General features: G+C 49.2%; 2 protein-coding genes and 1 pseudogene across 5 annotated transcripts; 2 read left to right on the forward strand and 1 right to left on the reverse strand.

Moving 5' to 3' along the window:
• The first annotated feature begins 871 nt into the window (after window positions 1–871).
• Window positions 872–5091, forward strand: Pnma8b (PNMA family member 8B). Of its 2 annotated transcripts, NR_199369.1 has the most exon segments (2): window positions 872–3537; window positions 3663–5091. NR_199369.1 is itself a non-coding variant. In NM_001107481.2 (1 exon segment), a coding segment is annotated over 1 exon segment (2004 nt). In that variant the 5' UTR covers window positions 872–1277; the 3' UTR covers window positions 3282–5091.
• A 1158-nt stretch (window positions 5092–6249) lies between these two features.
• LOC103691045 (60S ribosomal protein L32 pseudogene) lies at window positions 6250–8301 on the reverse strand (annotated as a pseudogene).
• Window positions 8302–18131: 9830 nt separating this feature from the next.
• Pnma8a (PNMA family member 8A) lies at window positions 18132–22788 on the forward strand. Of its 3 annotated transcripts, none has more exons than XM_087568588.1 (3): window positions 18132–18468; window positions 18602–19959; window positions 20484–22788. In XM_087568588.1, exons 2-3 carry the CDS (start codon window positions 18678–18680, stop codon window positions 20498–20500), a joined length of 1299 nt encoding a protein of 432 aa, XP_087424714.1. In that variant the 5' UTR covers window positions 18132–18468; window positions 18602–18677; the 3' UTR covers window positions 20501–22788.
• Window positions 22789–26415: the final 3627 nt, after the last annotated feature.

The following is a 26415-nucleotide window of genomic DNA, read 5'->3' on the forward strand; positions in this document are numbered from 1 at the left end:
GACAGAGGCAGAGAGGGAGAGAGGCAGAGGGGCAGAGGCAGAGGCAGATAGATTTCTATGAATGGCTAATCTGGGCTACACAGATCCAGGCTAACCTGGGCTACAAAGTGAGATCCTGTTTCAAAAACAGAATATAAGAATAACCATGAGTGAAACTGGTCTCCCTCCGTGAGTCTAGTACCCACTTGCTGGGTCCCGTATACCCAAATGATACCCCTCAGCTCATAAAGGACAGCTGACCTGGACGTCTCTATTTTACATTGAGACCCCCTATACCTTAAAACATAGAGTCCATGTGAGGTCACACCTCCAAAGGACAGTTTAATTTGGGGCTTTATTAACCAGAGGTCCATCTGTCGCATGGGAATGAGAATGTAGTTGGTAGAGTGCTTGCGCAGCATGCACGCAACCCTGGCCTCGAGTGCCAGAAACACATTAATAAAACAACGCAGGCTAGACATCACTCAGGTCTGTGATCGCAGTACTTGTGAAGAGGGTGGAAGCAGGAGACTCAGAAGTTCAAGGTCATCCTTGCTACATGCCAAGTTCAAGGCTAGCCTGGTCTACAGGAGACCTTGCCTCAAAAAACAAAAACAAAATAAATGACCCTGGTGGAAGTCTCTCTTCTTTCAAAGGCGGTCTCTATTCTTTGAAGCGAGACTGATCTCTTTCAGTGGTTTCCACAGTGACTTTGTCCTTCTTGGCTCATCAGTCCCCAAGCCCTCCTTCCCACCTGGCCCTTTAAGAGCAGCTGCTGCGACCGTAACCGGGCAGACCCCAGCTGCTGCCTGCAGTGTTACTATGGAGACAGGGACTAGCAGGAGGGGGCGGGGAGGCGACTGAGTCCGCGCAGGCGCAGACTGAGGCTGCCGTTCCGCAGCGGCCCCGCTGAGCGTCTAGACCTGGCTACGCGCTTCGCTCCAGACTCCGCGGGAGCACAGGCGAGCCGCTGCTCCCACCCACCCCACGCCCACCAGGTGCATTGATTGCCGTCCTCCTGTACCCCACCAGCCGCGTCCAGTCGTCTGGGTTGTCAGGGACAAAGGGAGGAACAACCCGGGCCAGCCCGGAGAACGTACACGTAAGCCCCCTGCAGACCCTCGGATTGCCCCAGGGGAAGATCGTTGCGTCGTCCCGCTAGATAGCAGGTAGCTAAAACCCAGAGCCCCAAACCCGAGTCTGGACTCTCACCCTGCGGGTGGCCTTTCCAGAGTGGGTTTGACCTAGCCTTTCTCGGGCTCCCTCCCGCCCAAGATTAGCCTCTGCCAGGCAGCGCCATGACTATGAACCTTCTGCAAGATTGGTGTAAGGAGCTGGAAGTGGAGGTGCACAGGGCCCTCCTGATCACGGGCATCCCCGAGCGCCTGCAGCAGGCGGACATCGAAGCTACCCTGAGGCCGAACTTGCAGCCCCTGGGCAACTACAGGCTTCGAACTGTGAGAGCCGTGACCAAGGAGAAGGCTCAGGCCGCCCTTGTTGAATTTGGGGCCGACTTCGATCACTCTGCCATACCTATCCACATTAGGGGAGAGAATGGGATCTGGAAAATCCTGAGTAAGGACCGCGGGCAAGATGCGCGGGTCCTTAGGCAGATGAGGCGCCTGTTGCTGGATGAAAGGCCCATGGATGACTTCAGAGAAATTGCCATCCCTCTGGTATTGGAGGCCCAGGCCCAGGCCAAGGGATTAGGGAAGGAGGCCAAGAAAGCTGGCTCCTCTGAAGGGGCAGCTAGGAGCGGCCGTCGGGGCCGTCGGGGAGGTAAGCGGCGATCCAGAAGCCACAAGTTGACGGCTCAGAAGGGCCAGAAGAGGAGCCGGGGAGGACGCCGAGCCAGGAGTGAGTCGGAAGACTCTTCTGATGACAGCCTGGGTATCGTCATAGAGGAGATCTACGCAGAGGACCTGAGCGTAGATGAAGACCAGAGAGCCCTGTATGCCACACTCCAAGCAGCCGCCAAAGAGCTCACCAAGAAGTGGGCCTTTCGGGGTGACCAGGACGAAGGAGATGGCCCCCGAGAGTTTTTGGCACTTGTCACGGTCACCGACAAAGCTAAAAAGGAAGAGATAGAGAAAGACCTTCCTGGGACAGAATCTATTTGCTTAAACATCAAAGACGAAAAGAGCGGGGTCCCTGATTTAGTCGCGCTACTGGCTGTGAGAGATACCCCCGCAGTGGAGGTAGAAACAGAAGTGGAGGATGATGAAGAAGAAGATGACGATGATGACGATGATGAAGACGAAGATGAAGACGAAGATGATGACGAAGATGACGATGACGATGATTCCGACAGCGAGTCTCTGGAAAATGGAGAGCAAGGGAAGGAAGTAATGGACAGCCCCGAGTTTGTGGCTATCGTGGCTTATACAGACCCCGCCGACCCGTCTGCCAGAGAAGAAATGCTGAAAATCGCTTCTGTGATTGAGACCCTCGGTTGGGGCGATAAAAAAGACAAAAAAGATGTCCTTCCTCAAGTCCTGTCCGTCATGGCCAAGGACACCTCTGGGCCCAGGGTGAAGGTAGAAGAGGCAGGTCGCCAGGTGGACGCCATGGTTCTGAGGAAGGCAGAGGAAGATGGGAATCTTCTGGAATGTATTTCCACCTTGGCTGAAGCAGAGAACTGCCTTAAAGGAAAGAAATCTGGGCTAGGTCTCCTCAGAGGCTGGACCGCTGAGGGCCACCAGGGTGGCCTCTTGGAGCTGGTGGCACTCCTGGCTGCTCAAGATATGGTGGAAGCTGTGAGAGAGGAAGAAGCCAGCAGGTGGGGCGGTGGTGGAAGTGGTGGCCGGAAGTGTGATCACAGCCAAGGTGGTTTATCCGAGGTCCTGGCTTTCCTGGCCTCCCAGGAGAATCTCGAATCCAACGAGGAATCGGAGGAAGATTCAGACACAGAGTCAGAGGGAGATTCCGAGGACACTGACAGCGAAGAGTCAGAACCTGGTGACAGCGTGTCCAAGAAGCCGCGCGCCAAGAGAGCGCGCACCGGCTCCAAAGGCTTGGCACCGGCCGGCGCCACCGCGGTCTCCACCGGGTCCCGGGCACGCAAAACCCGCAGGGGTGGCCGCGGTCGTGGCCGCGGTGTCACCCCAGAGAAGAAAGCGGGGAGCGGGGCTTCAACCGAGGACCATGCGGGGAACAACAAAAAGAAGAAGAAGAAGGGATCCGCAGGCGCCGGGGCCCGTGTCAGGGCTGGTGAGGCCAAGGGACAGCCAGCTGCTGTTCCCAAGTCTACCCGCGGAAAGAAAGCACGCAGGGGCCCAAGGCGGGCGCCCAAATGCCGTTAGTGCCGCAGATGTCACTACGAGCCCCGTCTCTTGTGTGTGGACTTCCCCCTTCCCGTTTCCTCCTATTCTCTCTTCTCCCTGCAGCTTCCCTCTCGCTTAACCGCGTGCATTTGCTTTGTGCTCCGCTGTGTCCCTGGCTGGCTATGGCCGGTGCCCAGCTTTCCCTCTCAGTTCCATGAACAGATGGCATGAGCGATCATTATGGCTGCAGCCTAGATACAAGGAAAAGAGACAAGGCACTCGGATGCAGTGGCCGGTGAGTGCGGGGGAGAAATGGACTTGAAGACACCGAGGGGCTCTGCTCTACCTCCGGAGCCCTCTCCCCCCGCCCCGCGTGAGTGTGCGTGAGTGTCTGACACTCCTGCCGGCCCATTCTTTCAGGCACCTGTTTCTGGCGGAGCCGTTGGGATCTACTGGGAGCCACCTCTGGCCCTGACGGGGCATTAGGGAGAAGCAAGAGTGATGGGCACAATGCGTATTAGGGGATTTTGGAAGGGTTAAGGGCCGTGTGTGTGTGTGTGTGTGTGTGTGTGTGTGTGTGTGTGTGTGTGTGCTTGCGCAAGCGCGTGTGTGCGCATGTGTGTCTGCGCTCGCGCGCCCGTGTGTACATGCGTGTGTGTGTGTGTGTGTGTGCGTGCGCGCGCGTGCGCTCCTGCGCGTGTGCGCGCGTTTATGTGTGTGTATTTTGAGGGAAAGGTATTCCATAAATGCAAGTCTGAGGGGGCTGGGAGCTGGAGGAGGAATAAAAATGGAAGGAGAGGAGGGGAATGTTGGGGGGGGGGACTGGGGAGGAGGGAGAATAGGGGAACCAGGAGGAGGAAGGAAGGAAGGCGTTTGCATTAGCCCATCCTCCTGAGGCTTTGCAGTTGGGAACGAGGGGGAAGCTAAGCCTCCCCCCACCAGCCCGTGTCCACAGGTTGAACTGGTAATATACTGCCAATATGTTCTGATTTGGAAAACTTACATGAAATCCAGATTTCCAGCTTTCTGGGCAAGCCTTGCCCCTCCGACTGTGGTGCCCCAGCTGTCAGTGGCCACCCCTCAGCTGTTTGCCCTTGTAACTCTTGACTTAATGTAACAATGGAGTCCCTTGTTCACCCCCCCCACTCCAACTGTGTGCAGTAAAGACCCCAGATCCCCTTAAAGGGTCAAGTGTCCCTATTGTAGGAAGCAGTTGCTGTGCCCCACCCTGGCATCATTAGTCCCCCAGTAAAGCCTGTCTGATGCTGGCCACTCTCCAGCCCTCAGCTGTCCCTGAAAACAGCCGCTTTAGCTGTGTGTTTTCCTGTAGTGCTACGCGCCAGAAGCCCTGGCCGCCTAGTTCTGTGTTTCGATGTGTAGATAATGCTTTGCCCTGCACAGCACTTTGCACCCTCTTGTTCGTGTGTGTGTGTGTGTGTGTGTGTGTGTGTGTGTGTTTTCAACTTTCTATCCCCAGGAAGTGACCAGTTCGTGGTACCTGGACCTTTTAGGATGTAACAGAAGTTCTGACCAGCCTCACACCCAGACCGAACTGTCCAGCTCCTCAGTGGGGACATACAGAAACTGCAGGGGGCATGGGTACCTCTTTGTACTCAGAGGCAGCCCCACTCCTTGCTTCCCAGGACCAGGGATGATGACGGGACAGATGGAGAAGCAGGCCAGGGGAGCCTTCGGCTGGAGAGGAAACCCCACTTCATGGTGGCTGATGGACTTGGGGTGTGGTGGCTGGGGAGGGCCCCACATGTCACTTCCCCTTGCATAGTTACAGGTACCTGTCCTCGTGTGCTGTGTGATCCGGGATCCTCAAATGAAGCAATGAAGCATCTTAGTTGTTGATTTTTCTCTGTGGTCTGGACAATGGTGTGAGTGCGTACCAGGTTGAAGGGCATGCCCTGCTGTCATGGCTGACCCATGTCCCTGGCTCCTGCTCCTGGGACCCTATGTGGAGTCTGTACTGCCCTTCCACACTCCAATTCAACCCTGTGCACTGCCACATTTATGGAGACCTGCATCCCCCTGCACCCTGCTATAGCTCCTATTTGACCTCACAGTCCCTTTTCCCAAGCCTCACTGCAGAACAAAATCCTGCACTCTGGCTTGGGTTTTTAGCCTATTCAGCATCTCACTGCCAAGAATGCCAACATGGTGGTCCAGGGGGTTGTCTTAGCAGCCACATCTGACACCTGGTAGTGTCACTTCTCTCTCCATACCCTGGAATATCTTGCTATGTCAACACAACTGCAAGCCGAACATCTTACAGTGATCTGGACCCTCTTGGTCCGACAGTGTCACCACTGGCCACCTAGAGGTGATTCGATTTACATAGAAAGGGAATAAAATAAAGCTAAACATTGCTATTGTTTTTGAAGTTGGGTCTGCACACAGTCATGTGCTTCTCGTGGCCAGTGGTGACCACATTGCTCACGGTAGGTACAGGACATCTCCGTGGTCACTGGACGTTTTCTCTGTCACTGAGTTCCACACATGAGCTCCCTTCCAATCTCTGCCTCATTTCCCATAACCCCTTGTGTGTCTTCAGTTCTCCAGGTCCTAGGAAATGCTGCATGCTCCTACCCCAGGGCCTTTGCACAGGCTGCTTCTGCTGCCTAGGATGTCCTTCCCCAGGAGTCTTCAGATACCACATTCCCAAGGAGGCCCCCTTCATGACACTTCCCATAGTCAGAGCCCTGACTGCCCCTTGGCAGATTTGTGTGTCAACCACACACAGTGGGCTCTTTCATAGATGCCACAAGAGGATGGGTATGTTGCTCAAAGATGAAATAGGGCTCTCTTACTGGGTTGGGGGAGATACTTCTGAAAAGCCTATAGCCTGGAACCTAGGTCACTAGAGTCTGGAGACCCCAAACTCAGTGATTTTACTGAAGACCACATAGAGGCTTTGGTTTGTCCATGTGGCTTTTTTTTTTTTTTTCTGCAGCCTTCGGGATTTGAGCAGCCTTCTCCAACCCCAGTGCCCCATTCAAGCTCAACATCCTTGGCAAAGAACTTTGGAACTAGGGCTTTTGGGGTCATACCTGGCCCCAGAAAGAGGGATGAATTGGGTGGAGGGAAAGCGGAGCCTCTTAGATCCAAGCAGTGGGAGTAGGGCATATCCTGTGCCCCCAGTGCGTGTCGCTGTGTGCCCGATAAGCAGCGTCCTACCGATTGGCTGACGTTTGTTAAGTGGTTGCAGTGGATAACTCTTTGGATTGGATAAATCAGACCCCAGATCTATGGCGAAGAACATTCCAGAACCATACGGTCTCTGAACGGACGGAGTTAAGGGTCGAAAAAAGAAGAGCAGAAGGACCTGTGGAATGGAGACTCTAAGGTCCGCGGGGGTGGAGGGGAGGTAGAAGCAAGGAAGGTTTCAAGACCAGCAGCCCTTGCAGGAGGAGCAGGGCAACCTGCCGGGATCCCTAAATGGCGGAGGTGGGTGGGGTACGGTTGCCCTCTGGCGGCAGAAAAGGTAACCACAGTACAGGCTGCGCAATGCGGATTCCTTCAAGACCATTCGGGAGCATTCCTGGAAGGGGCCACAGGTGAGGAATTCTGATAAGGACAAGATCTATGTATTAGATATCCAGGACTGCCTGGCTGGAAAAGGCCCCCAAGGCAGAAGCGTGAGGACAGCTGAGGCAACAGAGGCCTGAGGCAGGTACATGCCCCAGGGAAGTTACACGGCAAGGCAAGAGATTGACCAGAGACCGTCAGCATGTAACTGCCGGTCCCTTCTGTGCAAGGATCAGAGCTGGACCCTGGGGGATCAGTGTTACCGAGAGACTTATTTAGCATCATGTATGTGGTAGCGCACATCTTCACTCAGGGAGTGAAGGCTGGAGGATCAATTCAAGGCTAGCCTCCTCTACATAGGGAATTCCAGGTCAGCCTGGGATACAGGAGACCCTGTATCAAAACCAAGCAAGACCCAGTTCTCGATGGGCCTAGGGCGTGGAGGAGCTTGGGGCAAATATGATGTCCTGAGTTCTATTCCAGCTCATGTGGTGGAGGAAGGGAACTGACTCCCACAGCTGACCTCTGATCTACATACATGACAAGAGCATGTCCAAACATACACATGCACGCACGCAGGCACACACGCTCCCCCCCGCCCCCAACACACACCCTGTCTGGATCCCATAGAGGATCCTTAGTGCAGACTCCTCCCCTTCCACAGGGTACTTCTAGCCTAAGCAGAAGGATTTCACAAGAGCTGCAGAGACCCCATTGTACCACGAGGGGGTGCACAGAGATGGCCGGCTCAACCACACGCTCACCACAGATTCCCCTGCAATTGCCATCGAAGCCCAGAGTAAAGGCCTAAGCCTGGCTGCTTCATTATCTCCTGGAATTTGTGAGAAACGCACATTCTTGGACCCACCTGCATCTATCGAGCCATTGAGGAGATGGGCTTCCTAAATCTGTTGCCAAAAACTACCCAGTTTAAGAACAGCCACTCTGGGGTCCGAGTCTCTCCGTTCTTAGGGATCTGCTGCTTGGCTTCAGGTTACCCAGGGAGCCTTTTCGTTTATAGATTTATTATTTATTTATTTATATTTATTTATTTTGCAGTTTTTTGTGGTTTTATTTAAACACAAAACAGGCACACAAACCATCTATTTTCTTTACTGTGTAGCCTGGCATTGGGATTGGCGACTCTGATGGCCAGCTGTGCTGCTCTCTCTACGATGGCTTTTCGGTTCGTAGAGGACACACTCAGCCCAGTAAGATTTGTTGCACACCAGCAGCACTTCCAGAAATTTCCGGAAGCCACTAGGCAGCATGTGCTTGTGTTTCTGTTGCTCCCGCTAACTAATGTTGGACATCAGGATCTGGCCCTTGAATCTTCTCCCCGCCCTGCTGTCGATGCGTTTCTGCCAGTATCGCTTAATTTTCACATATCGGTCTGAATGGTGCCTGAGGAACTTCTTGGTCCTCTCTTTGACGATCGTGGGTTTCATCAGAGGTGGGAGGGCAGCCATGATGGTGCAATACAGATGATAGCCACCTCACAGACAGCGCTGAGGAAGAACCAAGATTTATTACTTCTGAGACAGACTCTTTATGTAGCTCTGGCTGTGTAGCTCAGTCTGTCCTCAAACTCACAGAGATCCCCCTGTGTCAATCTCGGAGTTCTGGGATTAATAGCATGTACCATCATGCCCTCTAGGAGCTGTACAAATACCAGGCCGTTTGGGCACTAAAGGAGCTTCCTGTGGGCAGAAGGTGCTGCTCTGCCCTGGCTACTTGTTCAGGAAAGGAACTTTGTTGAGGTAACTCCTCCGAAAGCAAGAAGGAAACGGAGAATGCAGGAAGTCTCTACAGTTTTGTGGTGACAGCTCTCTCTGTGTGTTTTGTGTACTTTTTATCTTTGGTGACAGTGAGAAGCAACAGAGTTGGTACAGATAGAGGCTGAAGTGGAGTCTGGCTTCTGGGGTTTTCTCCCTGGACACCCGTTTCCTTCAGAACTAAAAGTGTAGCGGCACCAGTCAGAAACAGTTTGGGACTGGGCCTGCAGGAACCACCCGCACCTCCCTAGACGATAAAAATAACGAATACATCTCACTCTTAGTTTATTCTGTATCGTTGTGACAAAATACCAGAGAAACACTTTATGTGAGAAATGCTTTATATTGGCTTATAGGTTCGGAGAAATCTCAGTCCATCAATGGTGGGGAAAGTATAGCAGCTTGGAGAAGTGGCGGAGCCTGTTGCCATGGTGACAAACCAATCCTCAGAGGTACCACTGCTAGAAAATGGTGGGTGGGAGGATCAGTAGGACCTACAGCCAGCCAGGCTCTGCCTCCTTAAGGCTGCAGAGTCTTTAGATAAAGCCCTCAGCCCATTGTGGTAGTGAAGTAACCTGATGCTGAAGAGGCAGAGGCAGGAGAGTCATGAGTTCAAGGCCCACCTCATCTACATCCACAGGGCTTGGGAGAAAGCTCAGTTGGTGCTGGCTACACAAGCATGGGTCCTGAGTTTGGATCCCCAGTATCCAGAGGAGAAGTTGGGTGTGGTTGGCATGTGCTTGTACTCCCAGCACTGGGGACATAGAGTCAGGCGTGAACTCCTGGTTAGTGTACAGGGCTGTGAGCAATGTTGTTTGTGCACCTGTGTGCCGTGTGTGATGCTGTGGAGGCCAGAGATCTGCATCTGCTGTTTTCCTCCACTCTCTTTTGTGAGATCAGCTCTGTCACTGAACCTGTATCAGCTGGAATGGCTGTGCAGTGAGTCTCTAGAAACTACTTTTCTCTGTTCCTCCATTCCTAATGAGTTATCTTCCTAACTCTGGCTCATATTTCAAAATAATAATAGCAATAATATATAATATAATTATATAATAATTTTAGTATAATATTATTTCATTATTACTTCATTATTATTAGTGGTGCTGCAAATAGAATACAGAACTCTTTATTTAAAAAAGACTTATTGGGGGTTGGGGATTTAGCTCAGTGGTAGAGCGCTTGCCTAGCAAGCGCAAGGCCCTGGGTTCGGTCCTCAGCTCCGAAAAAAAAAAAAAAGAAAAGAAAAAAATTTTAAGGGGTGGGCAGGGAAGATGGCAAACAGTAAAGTGCTTGTCACGTAATTATGAGGATCTGAGTCCAGTCTCCAGCACCCGTGGGAAAGCCTGGCATAGCGTTCCTGCACTCCCAGTGCCGGGAGGTGGATCCCTCTGGGCATCCAGCCTTGCTGAGCTAGTGCGCTCTAGGCTCAGTGACAGACCTTGTCTCAGAAACTAAGATGGAGATGGTCTGGGGAGACGGCTGAGCTTAGAACTCTGGCCGCTCTTCTGGGGGACCCATGCTTGATGCCCGGCTCCCACACCAGATGACTCTCAAGGTAACTCCTGTTCTAGGAAGATCAGACGCCATCCTCTGACCTCAAGGATGACATGCAGTGCCAACTCCTGGCTTCCACACGCACAGGCATGTCCAAACACTTGCACACACGCGGAGGAATTTGCCCCAGTTGGTTTAGAAATCAAGGACACTTCACTGTGGATGTGGTGACTTCACTGTGGAGGAATGTGAACGAACATTCACTATTACATCTTTCTAAAGATGAATTCCGGGGCCAGTGCCATGGTTCATCAAGCAGAGACACCAGGCACCAGCACCGATGGCATGAGTCCCATTTCCAGGACCAACATGGTGAACTCGCTGGCTTGCCCAATTCTGACCTCCACACATGTGGCCATGAATGTGAGCGCACACACAATAGATGATGATGATGATGATGATGATGATGATGATGATGATGATGATGATGATGTAGGGAGAGGGCCCTGGCAGTGGATGACTGTGGATCGTGGGGAGAGTCATTATTCTTTTTTTTTTTTAAAGATTTTATTTTATATATATGAGTACACTGTCACTATCTTCAGACACACCAGAATAGGGCATCAGATCTCATTACAGATGGTTGTGAACCACCATGTGGTTGCTGGGAATTGAACTCAGGACCTCTGGAAGAGCAGTCAGGTGCTCTTAACCACTGAGCCATCTCTCCAGCCCGAGAGTCATTATTCTTTAGGGATGTGATCACCGCTAGGTTGCCCAGTGAGTGTCTCACAGCCATGAGTACTTAGGCAACATTGGACCCAGGGGCTTCTTCATAACAACAATAAGTCAAAAAGCAGACATGAGGGCTGGAGAGATGGCTCAGTGGTTAAGAGCACTGACTGCTCTTCCAGAGGTCCTGAGTTCAATTCCCAGCAACCACATGGTGGCTCACAACCATCTGTAATGGGATCCGATGCCCTCTTCTGGTGTGTCTGAAGACAGCTACAGTGAACTCATATAAATAAAAATAATAAAAAGAAAAGAAAAGAAAATGACTCTGTAAGATCGGGCTGTAGACAAGGCTGTAGGGCATCTTCCTAGTGACTGTTGATGGGGGAGGGGGAGCCCCTTGGGAGTTGTGCTATCCCTGGGCTGGTGTCCTGTGTTCTGTGAGGAAGCTATGATGGTCAGCAGTGCTCCTCCAGCCCCTGCTCTGTTTGAGTTCCTGTCCCGACTTCCTCTGATGATGAACAGTGATGTGGAAATGTGCGCTAGGTAAACCAGTTGCTCCCCAGCTTGTTTTGCTTGTGGTGTTTTCCCTGTAGAAACAGTGGCCCTAACTAAGACCCTGGCTGATTTTCTTCTTTGGCTATTTTTTTTTCCCTAAGAAAAATAACTTAAGCAAGAAAAAATGGCCAGGGCTCCGGGGTTTGTGGCTTCGGCCCCCAGCTGGAATGCTGCCTCAGAGCGAGCCAGCTGCTGCGAGCTCAGGCTGCAGTTGGGGCTGTAACATGAGCCTTACCCCACAGAACACGTCTCCCTCTTGCCCCATAATCCTAAGATTATGAGAAGAAATCAGAATGGCCAGGATAAGGTTGCCGAGGTGATGCCGCGGAACCGTTGAACTCCTCCTCTCCTCTCCTCTCGCTTCCCTTCCCTCCTTTCCCTTCCCCTCCTCTCCTCCCCTTCTCTCTTCTCTCCTCCCTTCCCTTCTCTTCCCTTTCTTTCTCCCCCTCTCTCCTCTCTCTCTTTCTTTTTCATTTTTTTCTTTTTCTTTTTTCTTTTTTTCGGAGCTGGGGAGCGAACCCAAGGCCTTGCGCTTGCTAGGCAAGTGCTCTACCACTGAGCTAAATCCCCAACCCCTCTTTTTTAGTTTTTTGAGACAGGGTTTCCTGCGTAGCCCTGGCTGCCCTGGAACTCACTCTGTAGACCAGGCTGGACTCGACTTGAAGGGATCCACCTGCCTCTGCCTTCTGAGTGCTGGGATAAAATACAAGCTTGGGCCACCACTGCCCAGCTTAAGAATGGGTCTTAAATCTTAAACTTTTTCTACTAGTAATCACCTTCCCCCCCCACGACATTTTTATATTACCCCCGATATAAAGAGGAATAAAATATGTATACAGACCAAATATCTTCTGTTAACGAATCGTAATGCATTTAAACGTTCTTTGACAAGCACCTACTGTTTTCATTACTAAATAAAAGGCAAAGTATGCCAGTGGGATGATTGCTCTCTCTCATCTTTTTTTTTTAAAAACATTTATTTATTTATTAAGTATACATCATACAGCTTTCTGCCTGCATGTATGCAACTACAGGCCAGAAGAGGGCATCAGATCTCATTACAGACGGTTGTGAGCCACCATGTGGTTGCTGGGATTTGAACTCAGGACCTCTGGAAGAGCAGTCAGTGCTCTTAACCACTGAGCCATCTCTCCAGCCCCCTGCTCTCTCTCATCTTAACTTGAAGAATCACATCTCGGTTGAATAGTTCATCTGCAGGATACAAAGAATCGTCCACAGTTTTCAAAGTTAATTTATATTTTGACTTTATAACCATCATGCCAAGGATGATTCCTGCAGAAATATGCAGCACAAAATAACAGGACCAGGCTGGTGGGACGGCTCAGGAGACGAAAGTGCTTGCTGTGTAGCCCCAATGACCTGAGTATGATTCCTGGCTCCCAGTGTGGCAGACGAGAACAGATTCCTGTGAATTGTTCTCTGACCTCCATCTGTGTGCCAGGGAACCCGCGGCTGACCCCATACATAGACAAATACACAAAATAAACAAATAAATGAACAATTGTAACAAAAAAAAATTGTGGGGCTGGAGAAATGGCTCAGCGATTCAGAGAACTGATTGCTCTTCCAGAGGACCTGAGTTCAATTCCCAGCACCCACATGGTGGCTCAAAACCATGTGTAGTGGGCTTCAATGCCCTCTTCTGGTGTGTCTGAAGACAGCAACAGTATATATATAATTATATATAATATATATATACTATATATATTATATATACAATAATAATAATAAAAAAAAACCCAAGCGCTTGCCTAGCGAGCACAAACCCCTGGGTTCGGTCCCCAGCTCCGAAAAAAAGAAAAAAAAATCCAAAACCCCCAAACTCAAAGTTGTTCTATGACCTTCACACACGCACTGTGATGTACGTACACTTGCCTTACACAGACATACATTATATGCATGCATGGGCACGCAGACACACACACACACACAAAATAATAACGAAAATTTAAAAACAGAATAAGTATGCTATGGTCATTTGGAAATTCTGTTCCAATGTCAGGAAAATTCATCTGTTATGAAACTCAAGTCATCAACTCAAATAACCTAAAAGATTTGTTCTTTTCATTTCCTTTTTTATTTATATGCATCTGTGTGTGTCTGAGCATGTGAGGCAGGTGCCCATGGAGGCAGAGGGCATTGGATCCCCTAGAAGTGGAGTTACAGGCAGTCGTGGGTGCTGGGAACCAAACTCAGGCCCTCTGGGAGAGCAGCACATGCTCTTAACTGCTGAACTCTCTCTCTAGTCTCAGAGTAACTAGAAATACTTTATCTAGTCTATGTGTATGGGTGTACTGTCTGCATGTGTGCATGCACACTGCATGTATGCAACGCCTTGGGAAGGCACAAGAGTGTGTGGGTTCCCCTAGAACTAGAATTGCAGATGGTTGTGAGCCACCATGTGGTTGCTGGGAATTGAACTCAGGACCTCTGGAAGAGCAGTCAGTGCTCTTAACCACTAAGCCATCTCTCCAGCCCCAGATGTGCTTCTTTTTTTTTTTTTTTTCTTCTTCTTTTTTTTCAGAGCTGGGGACCGAACCCAGGGCCTTGCGCTTCCTAGGCAAGCGCTCTACCACTGAGCTAACCCCCAGGTGTGCTTCTTAATCTCCAGTTTTAATTTGACACAAACTAGAGCCACTTGGGAAAAGAGAATCTCAACTGAGGAGTTGCCTAGATCATACTGGCCAGTGGGAGTGTCTGTAGGGGCATTGTGGGAGGGCCTAGACCATTGTGGGCGGTGCCATTCGCTGATAGGTGTGGTGTGCAGGTCTTTAATCCCAGCTGGAGGCTGAGGCAGGCGGACTTCTGTTGAGCTCAAGGCCAGCCTGATCTACACAGGACTGCGTAGTTTCAGAGAGCAAGCCCCAAAGCAGGGTTCTTCCACGGTCCTTGCCTCTGGTTTCTTGCTTGTTCCTGTGCTGACCCCCATGGTGGGCTGTGACCTGGAAGTGTAAGATGAAATAAACTCTTTCCTTCCCAAGATGCTCTTGGTTAGAATGTTTTGTAGCAGCTGCAGAAAGCAGCTGAGGACACAAAGTTTGGGAGGAATCAAGTTGAATGGAAGAGATTTGAGCGCACGAACGAAAGAAAATGACCATCAACCACGTCAGTCTCTGAGGTGGGTTGGTTAGCGCGGTATCTGGGAAGGAGAATCTAGGAGGAACCTATACACTGTTATTTTGGTTAGTTTTCTTATGATTATGATTTGAGAAATGCCCTTATCAGATTAGCCTGTAGGCAAGCCCGTGGGACCTCTTTTTTGATTGATGATTGATGTGGGAGGACTTAGTCCACTGTGGGAGGTCCCACTGCTGGGCAGATAGCTATGGGGCAAACTGAGCAAGCCAGTAAGCAGCGTTCCTCTAGGGCCTCGGCTTGAGTGCCTGCTCTAGGTTCCAGACTTGACTTTCCTCAGTGAGGGATTACGGCTGCAGACTGAAATAAACCCCTTTCTCCTCAAGTTGCTTTTTTGGTTATGATGCTTATCATAGTAATAGGAAGCAAACTAAGGCACTGCTAAACCTTCTCAGGAGTTGGTGTTTCTGGAAATTTGATGAGTTCTCAACAACCACAAAAACCCAGTAGGGTAAAAGAGAAACCCTACGGCTAGCAGATACGGCAGCACATGCTCGCCATCCCGGCTCTTAAGTGCTGATGCAGGAGGACTTTGAATTTGAAGCCAGCCTGTTCTACACAGCTGGAACTTGTCTCGCCAAAGAAATGGAGCTGGGCGTGCTGACTCACACCTGCAATAGCGCTGGGGAGGCGGAGGCAGGAGAATCAGGAGCTCAAGGCTACCTTTGGCTAAGAAGCGAATACGAGGCCAGCCTGGGTAAGATGACAGTTCCCTCTCCAAGCAAAAACTAAAACCAAACAAACCCAAACCCAAAGGCTAAACAGAGAGAAAGAATATAGAAAAATAACCCTAAACGCAAAGCAGAGAATGATGGGAACGTTGGAGTTGCAGAGATGTGTTGTCTTGGAAACCGCTCTGCAGTGTTGTCATGGGAACCAGAGGGCCATGTGTTGTCATGGAAACCACTCCTCTTATGGATGCTTCAGAACTATTTTTAAACCCTCTGGCAATCAGTGTAGGTTCTCAGTGTGAGATCCGGCAGGCAACTGATTCCACTAAGGACATGTATATAATATATAAGCACACACATATAAAGTTTATATGTATATATTTTCTACATGAAAAATATTTATTTTTTTAATTGAGATAGTTTCCCAAAGCATAGGCTGACCTCAAATTTGAAATACATCCAAGGACAACCCACCTGCCAAGGGTTTACAGGTGTGCACCACCATGCTGACTTTTAAGTAATTAATTCTTTTGCGACAGTCTTGTTATATAGCCATGAGTGGCCTGGCACTTGATCTGCAGACCTAGCAAGCCTTGAATTTTCTGGGATCCTCATGCCGAGAAAACAGGCATGCACGACTATGCCTGGCTTTATAAACACATCTTAATTTATTGACATTCACAATTTTCATTTTATTTAATGTGCATAATTTTTTACCTGAAAATATATATTTTTTAACCTGAAAAAAAATATACCCTGTGTATGCCTGGTAACCAAAGTGACCAGAGGAGCGAGTCAGATTTTTTGGGAGTTGGTCTTACAGATGGTTGTGAATCACCATGTAGATGGACCCTGGCTCCTTTTCCAGAGCAGCCAGTGAGTTATAACCATTGAGCAATACCTCCAGTCTGATAAACACTTTTTTTCTCCTCTGAGAAAAAGTCTCACTATATAGCATTGGCTGGCCTGGAACTCACAGAGATCCACTTGCTTCTGCTTCCTACGTTCTGGGATTAAAGGCGTGCGCCACCGCTGCCTGGCAAATTTCTTTCTTACATACTGCAACCACATAGAATGACAAACGAAGCCAAAATTTTGGGCTGGCAAGATGGCTCACTGGGTAAAGTGTCCACAGCACGAGCCTCTGACCCGAGTGCGATCCACTTGGTAGAAGGAGAGAACGGATTCCAGCAAGCTCTCCTCTGACATGCGTGCCTTGGTATGTGCACATGTGCACTCATACATGCATGGCTTGCACCCATATTAATAAATGAGATCGCTTTGAAATACAGAGGATTAGAAATGCGACTTCCTCTAACCCCACATTTCATTGAGCAGCGTAATTCCAATCATTTTTGTTTTTGTGTTTGGTAGTGTTGTTTGCTTGCCCTGTGTGCTTGTGCTGGCCAGAGGTCAATGTGGGAATCTTCTCCAATTGTTCTCCACTTTATTTAGAGACTGGGTTTCACTATGTAGCGAAGGTTGACCTAGAATTTGCTATGTAGACCAGGCTGGCCTCAAACTCAGAGATCTTCCTGTCTCTGCCTCCTGAGTGCCGGGATTGAAGTCATGTGCCACCACTGCCCAGCTCACCATGAATTTTTGAGGCAGTGTCTCACAGTGGTCTGGATCCTGCTGTTTCTGGCAGATTGGCTGATCAGGGAACTCTTGCTGTTCTTCCTGTCTCTGTCTCCAGTGCTGGGATTAAAGGCCCATGATGCCACACCTCACTTCTTTCATGGTTGCTGGGGATTTGAACTCATGAACTTACGCTTGCGCAGCAAGTACTTTATCCACTGAGCCATCTTCCTAGCCCTCCAGTGTTATTTTTTATGACCGTCTTCCAACCATTCTTAGTCTACTGGAGAAATCTCAGTTTCTGGGCCACAGAATTACCTTCTTTGTAGTTATTTGTGATATGGTTGGTTAAATTCAGACATAACCCTAGTCACAGGAAATTTCGTCTTAGGCACCTCAACTATAGTGAATGTCGTGAGGTAAATCGTTTTCTTTCTTTCTTCTTGTTTGCTTCTGATTTCTTCAGCAGTGCTGAGATTGACTCCAGGGGCTCCAAAGTGTTTTGCCACTGAGGTATCCGGAGGTTTAAACATACTTATTTATTTAGTTTACATGAGTGAGTATTCTACATATATATATATATCTGTGCACCACATATATACAGGGTCTGCAGAAGCCGGAAGAGGGCACTGGGTTCCCAGAGCTGTAATTATAGTTGTGAGCTGCCATGTGGGTGTTGGGAACCAAACCTGGCTACTCTGGAATTCTCCAGTGCTAACTACTGAGTTATCTTTCCAGCCCTGATTACTTTGTACTTTAGCACAACAACAACAACAACAACAACAACAACAGCAGCAGCAAATTATAAAAGTTGCCAAACATGGAGGCACAAGCCTTTAATTCTAGCACTCAGGAAGTAGATAAAGGTAGGTTTCTGTGAGTTCCAGGCCAACATAGTCTACACAGAAAGTTCCAGACCATCCAGGGCTGCACAGTAGGACCCTGCCGAGGGGTTGAGGGATACATACATACATACATACATACATATATGTAAATAAATAAGTATATATTTGTATATATGTGTGTGTATACTTTTTTAAAAAGATATATTTATTTATTATATATAAGTCTTCAGACACACCAGCAGAGGGCATCAGATCCCATTACAGATGGCTGTGAGCCACCATGTGGTTGCTGGGATTTGAACTCAGGACCTCTGGAAAAGCAGTCCGTGCTTTTAACCACTGAGCCATCTCCCCAGCCCATGTGTATATAAATTTAAAGAGACAAAAGTAGTCGGTGGTGGAGAAATGGCTCTGGAGGGATGCAGAATGTGGACTTTTTGCCCAAATGGACACCTGAGCAGCGGTCACAGCGGTCCCATCTTTTCTGTCTTCCACATTAAGCCTGATTGCAGAGCCCACAGCAGGCCAGGATGATGCTTAGCAACCAGTAGACTGTTGCCATGGAGACCGCCGGGGATGCAGATCTGAGGCCCTTGTGCAGGAAGCAAGTGCGCATGAGCCATCTTCAACTAGCTAGCTCCGTGCAGCCTAGGGGATCAAAGCTGTGTGACCCGTGCTGGCTGGAGTAGGCGTCCTTGCTCTTTGGGGCCAGAGCCTGCGCTTGGGAAGCAACTGTGCTCCAGGCTCCTGTCCTTGGCCTGGATGAACCGTCAGAAGTGGGGGAGGCCAGAACATCCCTGTGAACCTGTGGAGTGCTAGAACCGGCGAGGGCTGATTGCACCATATTTGGGACACGTGAGCACCAGGGGCTCAGGCTGGGAAGGTAGATCCTGGGCGGGGGTGGGGAGGGTGGGCAAGGCGTCTTGTAAGGCCAAAGCAGTGGAGGAGTCAGGGGAGACCCTAGGTGCCTGTCCATCTTCCAGGGAATCTGACCTCACTGTCCTGTCACCTTGCAGGATTCATATTTGGGGACCGCCTTACCTCCACCATCTCCCTCATAGACTCTGTTCCACGCATAGGTAAATCAGGAAGATGTCGGAGCCCATGGCCATGAACCTGCTGGAGGATTGGTGCCGGGGCATGGGAATGGACATCCACAGGTCCCTGCTGGTCACTGGTATCCCTGAGCACTGTGGCCATGCAGAAATCGAGGAGACCTTGAATGGGGTCCTCTTGCCACTGGGCACATACCGTATACTCAACAAAATGTTTTTGAGGCAAGAGAATGTGAAGGCTGCTCTAGTTGAGGTTAGCGAGGGTGTGAATCTAAGCTCCGTACCCCGGGAGTTCCCAGGGAGGGGCGGTGTCTGGAGAGTGGTCTACAGGGACCCCACCCAGGATGATGAGTTTTTAAAAAATCTGAACGAATTCCTGGATGCTGAAGGACGCACTTGGGAGGATGTGGTGCGCCTCTTGCGGCTTAACCCCAACCCACCACTCCCGAATTCAAACCAGCCTCCACCAAACTGGGCAGAAGCCTTGGGGTTGCTCCTGGGCGCGGTAGTACAGGTCATCTTCTACATGGATGCTGCGATCCGTAATCGGGAGGAAGAAGCGAGGGCTGAGGAGGCTGCTGAGGCTGAGTTGATGGAGGCTTGGGCTTCCACTGCGAGGAGGAGAGTAAAGAAGGAACCCGGGCTGGGCGTAGAAGTGGGCTCGACTTTCAAGATGGAGGACCGAAACCATTGGAAGAACACAGAGGACCATGGTGAGCCTCCGAAGCCTCTAGTTCGCAGGGCTGGAGGTAAGATTCGCTCCAGGAGAAGGAAACAGAAAAAAAATCCTAAGCAAGAACCAATATGCTGGAGAAAACCCCAAGGCAGCAATTATAACAAGTCTAATTTGGAAGCTGGTGAAGCTACGGCTACCCAAAGCTCAGAGGTCTCAGAGTCTGCGAAGAACAACAAAAACCCCTTTGTGAAGCAGGAGGAGACAGTTTGGAAGAAGAAAAGAGTCTGGAGGGATCCCAACGATTTTCCTCGGAGTGCGCTGCCCACAGCTGACAGCCCCGGGAATCTAGAGGATTCAGATCAAGATGGTGGACCTGAGAACCCCCCAAAGAAGAAAGCCATGACCTGGGCCTCAAACAGGATCCCTGCCCCCATGAGGAAGAAGAAGAAGATGAGCTTGGGTGCTCTCTCCTATGTCCTGGTTGATTCTGAAGCCACCAAGAACAAGACGGTGATTCCAAAGAAAGGGCCTGGATCTACAAGGTCGGTGTCAGTTCCTCAGGGGACCCAACCTGATGATGCACTGGCTTCAACATCCAGGGCTCAGAAGACCAAGCCAGGAGGCCTCCCTCGTGTCTCCAAAGGTGAATGTGTACAGAGATGGCTTGGTTAGTTAAAGTGGAGGTTCAGCTGGGGTGCAGAGGGGTCCACAAGTATGGTAGGGTCAACAGGGTAACCAGGATGACTTCAGGGTACTGGGGGTTGTAAAAAGACACCCTCCTAGGTGAGGATTGGTAAGTGAGCTCCTGGGCCTCCTTCCTAGAACCTTTGCTAGGCATCATTGGGGTCACTGCAGGTCCTTGACCATCTGACCTATTTCCCTCCATAATAATGTAACAGTTTTGGCACAGGACAACTTGGTACATGCTTGTAATCCCAGCACTTGGGAGGCGAAGCAGAGGATTGAGAGTTTGAGGTTAGCTGGGCTACATAAAAATTTACGATTTGAGATTCTGTTGTCTGTTAGGGTATAGGGCCCTAAGGCTAATGTTTCTAGTGCCTGGCTGGGTGGGGGTGGCTGTGGTCCTGGACTCAGGAGATTTTCAGGCTTTAACTATCTAATTATGGTTCTCCCTGTTTCTTTTGGTGTGTTCTGATCTGTCCATAGATTTCAGGAAGCTATGATTTGAGGAACCCTGTTGCCAAGGAGGTGGATGAGCTTCAAGGAAGAAGTAACAAGTTGGAAGCGGACTTTTTCTCTGTGGTTGACTGAACTGCGACTGTGGACCATTGGGGGCCCCGTATGCACGTGTGGGTCTGATCCACACTGGCAACAATGTAAGGCCTTAGGTGGGGGATACTGTTCTGGAGAGACTCTTTCTGTGTCTTTTCCTGAGTTGGAGCTACTTTTCATCTCTGTACACCCTCAAAGGTGGACAAGGTAATTAGTAGCCTTGGGAAATTCTAGAATGTTCCTTCCCACAAGGCAGCTCCTGGTATTGCGTACCCACACTTAGCCTTTGTTCTCCTCTATCCCCTGCTTTTTCCTCTGGAGGCACAGCCTACCCGCACAGCCTGACGTCCAGGAGGGCAGGCAGACATTTTCTCTTACACTACATGTTTGGTAAGTCGGACCTTGCTCTTTGAAGCTCAATGTGTGCGTTCTTCATTGTTTGCCCTCCAGCAGCCTAAATGGAATTGAGGTCCCGAGAGTTAGTTCTGGAAAAAAACAGAACATCTGCCTGCCCTTGAATCCTTCAGTTTTCATTGTCTTTAAAGAAAGCTAGGGGCAGGAAAGATGGTTCAGTGAATAATAGGTCTTGTGATACAAGCATAAGGACCTGAGTTCTAATCCCCAGGACTCATGTAAAAGTCTGACAGTGCCAGTAACACCAGCATCAGGTAGGGCAGACAAGTAGACCCTAAGAGCTTGCTGGCCAGACAGCCTATCTGAAATAGTGAGTTTCTGGGCTGGAGAATCTCCTAGTGAGGGGCTGGGGGCGTGGCTCAGTGGTAGAGCCCCTGCCTAGAATCCCCCAGTGAGGGGCTGGGGGCGTGGCTCAGTGGTAGAGCCTCTGCCTAGCATATGCAAGGCCCTGGGTTCCATCTTAAAAACCAATAAAAAAACAAAATGGAATAAAAATGGCACTTTAGTTCCCAAATGAGCTGACTTCTGCCCTCTGAATTTAGTGCCATTAAATCTGACCATGCTGCCCTGTCTCATTCTATGTGCCTGTGAAAGAGAGAGAATGGTGTCCCCTCACCTGTGGTTTCATGTTTAAAAGCAAGAAAGAGAGGCTTCAGATATGGCTCAGTGGGAAAAGGGGCTTGCCATTAAGCCCGAGTCCCTGGGTTCAATCCCCAGTACCCACATTGTGGAAAGAAAGAGGTAATTCCTGAATGTTCCACTCTGACCTCCACTTTTATTCCGTGGCACGAGCATGGCCCTATAAATAAATATAATTAAAAAATTATGTGTGAAAGAAGCAAGAGTGTTGATGTGTGGCTGTTATCCCAGCATGTGGAACCTAAGGCCGGAGAATTGCTCTGAATTCAAGGCCAACTTGGGCTACAGAATAAGATCCTATCTCAAAATAAATAAGTAAATAAAAACATTTTTTTTAAAGTGTAGAGAAACAATAACTTAGCTAACTGTTGTAATCCAAATGACTGCCACATTCCCTTGGGTGTATAGGATGACTGTCACTAGTTATCAGCACTGTGCTTTGGATATAATTGTACTTGTGTGTGTGTGTGTGTGTGTGTGTGTGTGTGTGTGTTCATCTGTGCATTTGTGCATGGGTGTGTATGGGGGACAGAGGATTACCTTGTGTGTCACTCCTCGGCCACCATCCACCTTTTTATGGGACGGGGGTCTCTCACTGGCTAATAGGCTAGGCTGGGCTAGGAACCCCCCCCCGGGGTTCTCCTGTCTGCCTCCCCAGCACTGGGGCTATCAGCCCACGCCGCCACGTTCTTTTTCTTTTTGCACAGGTTCTGAGGATCAAACTCAAATCCTCATTCTTGCAATGTGTTTTCGTAACTGGGCTGTCTCTGCTGCCCCCTAATTAAGTTTCTTGTAAATGTGAACTTCGAGGAGAAAGGAGGAGGTGGAAGGGATTTGAACCCCTGCACGTCCTGTAACAATATCCTAAGTGAGTGTGCGTCTGTGTGTCTCCATCTCCTGTTCAGCTGTGAAAGACATTGGGGTCACTTGCTAATCTGGGCTAACCTGGTACACCATGGGATTTCTGGCCTGGATCTGCAGCCCTCCTGACATTTCATGACCGACCCCTCTCTGTCCCTGCACTTCAGTTTTCTTGATCCAAAAACTGTCTGTGAATCAGTCAACCACCAGGCAAATTTCTTGTGGTAATTCTTGAGGCTGGATTACATCTTTGTGGAAGCAGCACATCGATACACTGATGGATGAATGCAAATGCGTGAGCGTAGAGTAAAGCTGTGTAAATGAAGTCTCTGTGTGGTCTGTCTTATTTGCGGAGGGTGTGCGAGGAGAACAGAGCTCAGAGGGAGATTTCTCTGCTGAGCTGTAAGAGGCGTGACCATTGTGAATTTCCCAGCAGAGAAGCCATTTGGTCTTGGTTGTAGCCTGTCATCAAAGCCCCCAATGACCTTACAGTTTCTACAGTAGGTAATAAGTGATGCTGAATGGTATGAGGGTACCAGGTTGTTGTTGTTGTTGCTGTTGTTGTTGTTGACTTATGTTTTGGTATGAGGGACTGAACCTAGGGCTTCACACAAACTAGGTAATCACTCCACTGCTAAGCCACGCCCCCAGCCCCTCACTGGGGGATTCTAGGCAGGGGCTCTACCACTGAGCCACGCCCCCAGCCCCTCACTGGGGGATTCTAGGCAGGGGCTCTACCACTGAGCCACGCCCCCAGCCCCTCACTGGGGGATTCTAGGCAGGGGCTCTACCACTGAGCCACGCCCCCAGCCCCTCACTGGGGGATTCTAGGCAGGGGCTCTACCACTGAGGTACATAACCAGCCCTCTTTTTAAGTTTTATTTTCAAGCTAGAGTTCAGTGTGCTGAGTGTAGCTCTGGCTGACTTTGAACTTGCGGCCTTCCTGCTTCAATTTCCCAAGCAGGTGGAAGTATAGGCCTGTACCATCAGATCTGGTTGATGCCAGTTTATTAGAAAAAGTATCTAGAGAGTGAGAGCTCTTTCTTCCCTCACCCCTCTTGGCAGAGGCAGAGGTTTTTTTTAAAAATCTTATTGTAAGTGCCCCATGTCCCTGATATGTGCGGGCACCCATGCCTATGCACTCTATGGTGGTCTGGGGACAGTTTTGTGGGACAGTTTTCTCTTTCCTCCTTTACATGGGATCCAGGGATCTAAAACATACCTGGATTTTGAGTGTGTGTGTGTGTGTGTGTGTGTGTGTGTGTGTGTGTGTGTGTGTGCAAAACATCCCACATCTACCCCATTTATGAATGGCTGGAGCACACGAAGGGGCCGTTTCTGCAGATCCAAAGCTGCAGGATCTCCACGATGAGGGCAACAACAGGAGATCCGAGAGGAGTCCCCAGTGAGGATGCAGAACTGACAGTGAAGCAGAAGCCAGAGGCCCTGTAGCAGATCAATGACTCATTGCAATGAACATTTGCAAGTAAACAAGTGTGGACAAAAGGGTGTACTATGTGACACACTGTGACACACTACAGCTTCTTGTAGTAGATTGGTATAATGCTGCTTGTAATCTAATGCCAACCCTGGTTCCTCAAGATCTGGTGGCCCCAGAGAGGAGAGACCCAAGTGACACTATGTGACCTTGTCCCAAAGTTATTTCTGATTGGTAAATAAAGATGCTGACAGCTAATAGCTGGGCAGGAGAGACATAGATGGGGTTTAGGATTCCAAGGCTGGAGGTCTGAGGAAGAAGAGGAGTAAGAGGAGGAGGAAGAGGAGGAAGAAGAGGAGGAGGAGGAAGAGGAAGAGGAAGAGGAGGAAGAGGAAGACACACATACACAGGCACTCACACAGAGAGAGAGAGAGAGAGAGAGAGAGAGAGAGAGAGAGAGAAGAAGAAGAAGAAGAAGAAGAAGAGGAAGAAGAAGAAGAGGAAGAAGAAGAAGAGGAAGAAGAAGAAGAAGAAGATTCTAATGGCATAGAGGGTAGGTTTCTGCCCAGCTCCTGGCTGTTTAAGGCGTATTGTAAATATAAAGGTGGTGTCTGTCGTTTATTCAAGAACTAAGTGGACAAAGGTGGGGTAGAAACCTCAGTTTGGGATTAAAAATTTTCAACAACAGCTTCCACAATGAGATGTTTTTGGTGGGGGTTGAAGGGCAAATGGCAGGTAAGAAAGAAGGGGGAGGCCAGTGGGATTGAAGTGCATGATGTGAAATTCACAAAGAATCAACACAAAGTTAAATAAAAAATGTATCTGTAATTCAGTTCCCATTGGCTAGAACTTAAAAAAAACTTAATATAAGAATAAATGAAATTAATTTTCTCCTAAAAAAAAAAAAACCAAGGAACTCCAACATTTTGAGATGCAGATACATAAAACAGGTAATCCCCTGGCTCAAGCAATCTCCCACAACCTGCCCCTAGCAGCCCATCTTCCACAGCCTGCCTCCCACAGTTTCTAGAATAGGAATCTTTTTTTTTTTACATTTCTTTTTTTATTTTTTTTTATTAACTTGAGTATTTCTTATTTACATTTCGAATGTTATTCCCTTTCCCGGTTTCCGGGCAAACATCCCCCTAATCCCTTTCCCTCCCCTTCATTATAGGTGTTCCCCTCCCCACCCTCCCCCCATTGCCACCCTCCCCCCAACAATCACGTTTACTGGGGGTTCAGTCATAGCAGGACCGAGGGTTTCCCCTTCCACTGGTGCTCTTACTAGGATATTCAATACTACCTATGAGGTCAGAGTCCAGGGTCAGTCCATGTATAGTCTTTAGGTAGTGGCTTAGTCCCTGGAAGCTCTAGTTGCTTGGCATTGTTGTTCATAATGGGTCTTGAGCCCCTTCAAGCTCTTCCAGTTCTTTCTCTGATTCCTTCTACGGGGGTGCTATTCTCAGTTCAGTGGTTTGCTGCTGGCATTCGCCTCTATATTTGCTGTATTCTGGCTGTGTCTCTCAGGAGAGATCTACATCCGGCTCCTGTTGGCCTGCACTACTTTGCTTCATCCATCTTGTCTAATGGGGTGGCTGTATATGTATGGGGCACATGTGGGGCAGGCTCTGAATGGGTGTTCCTTCTGTCTCTGTTTTAATCTTTGCCTCTCTATTCCCTGCCAAGGGTATTCTTGTTCCCCCTTTTAAAGAAGGAGTGAAGCGGGGCTGGAGAGATGGCTCAGTGGTTAAGAGCACCGACTGCTCTTTCAGAGGTCCTGAGTTCAACTCCCAGCAACCACATGGTGGCTCACAACCATCTGTAAAGAGACCGGATGCCCTCTTCTGGTGTATCTGAAGACAGCTACAGCGTACTTATATATAATAAATGAATAAATCTTAAAAAAAAAGAGTGAAGCATTCACATTTTGATCATCCGCCTTGAGTTTCATGTGTTCTATGCATCTAGGGTAATTCAAGCATTTGGGCTAATAGCCACTTATCAATGAGTGCATACCATGTATGTCTTTCTGTGATTGGGTTAGCTCACTCAGGATGATATTTTCCAGTTCCAACCATTTGCCTACGAATTTCATAAACTCGTTGTTTTTGATAGCTGAGTAATATTCCATTGTGTAGATGTACCACATTTTCTGTATCCATTCCTCTGTTGAAGGGCATCTGGGTTCTTTCCAGCTTCTGGCTATTATAAATAAGGCTGCGATGAACATAGTGGAGCATGTGTCTTTTTTATATGTTGGGGCATCTTTTGGGTATATGCCCAAGAGAGGTATAGCTGGATCCTCAGGCAGTTCAATGTCCAATTTTCTGAGGAACCTCCAGACTGATTTCCAGAATGGTTTTACCAGTCTGCAATCCCACCAACAATGGAGGAGTGTTCCTCTTTCTCCACATCCTCGCCAGCATTTGTTGTCACCTGAGTTTTTTTTTTTTTTTAAGATTTATTTATTATATATAAGTACACTATAGCTGTCTTCAGATACACCAGAAGAGG

This window comes from Rattus norvegicus, chromosome 1 (genome assembly GCF_021556685.1).
Source record: "Rattus norvegicus strain SHRSP/BbbUtx chromosome 1, alternate assembly SHRSP_T2T, whole genome shotgun sequence".
Classification (NCBI taxonomy): domain Eukaryota; kingdom Metazoa; phylum Chordata; class Mammalia; order Rodentia; family Muridae; genus Rattus; species Rattus norvegicus.

Excerpts from the sequence above, each read along its gene's own strand:
- Pnma8a (XM_087568588.1), top strand. The coding sequence starts at position 18,678 with ATGTCGGAGCCCATGGCCATGAACCTGCTGGAGGATTGGTGCCGGGGC.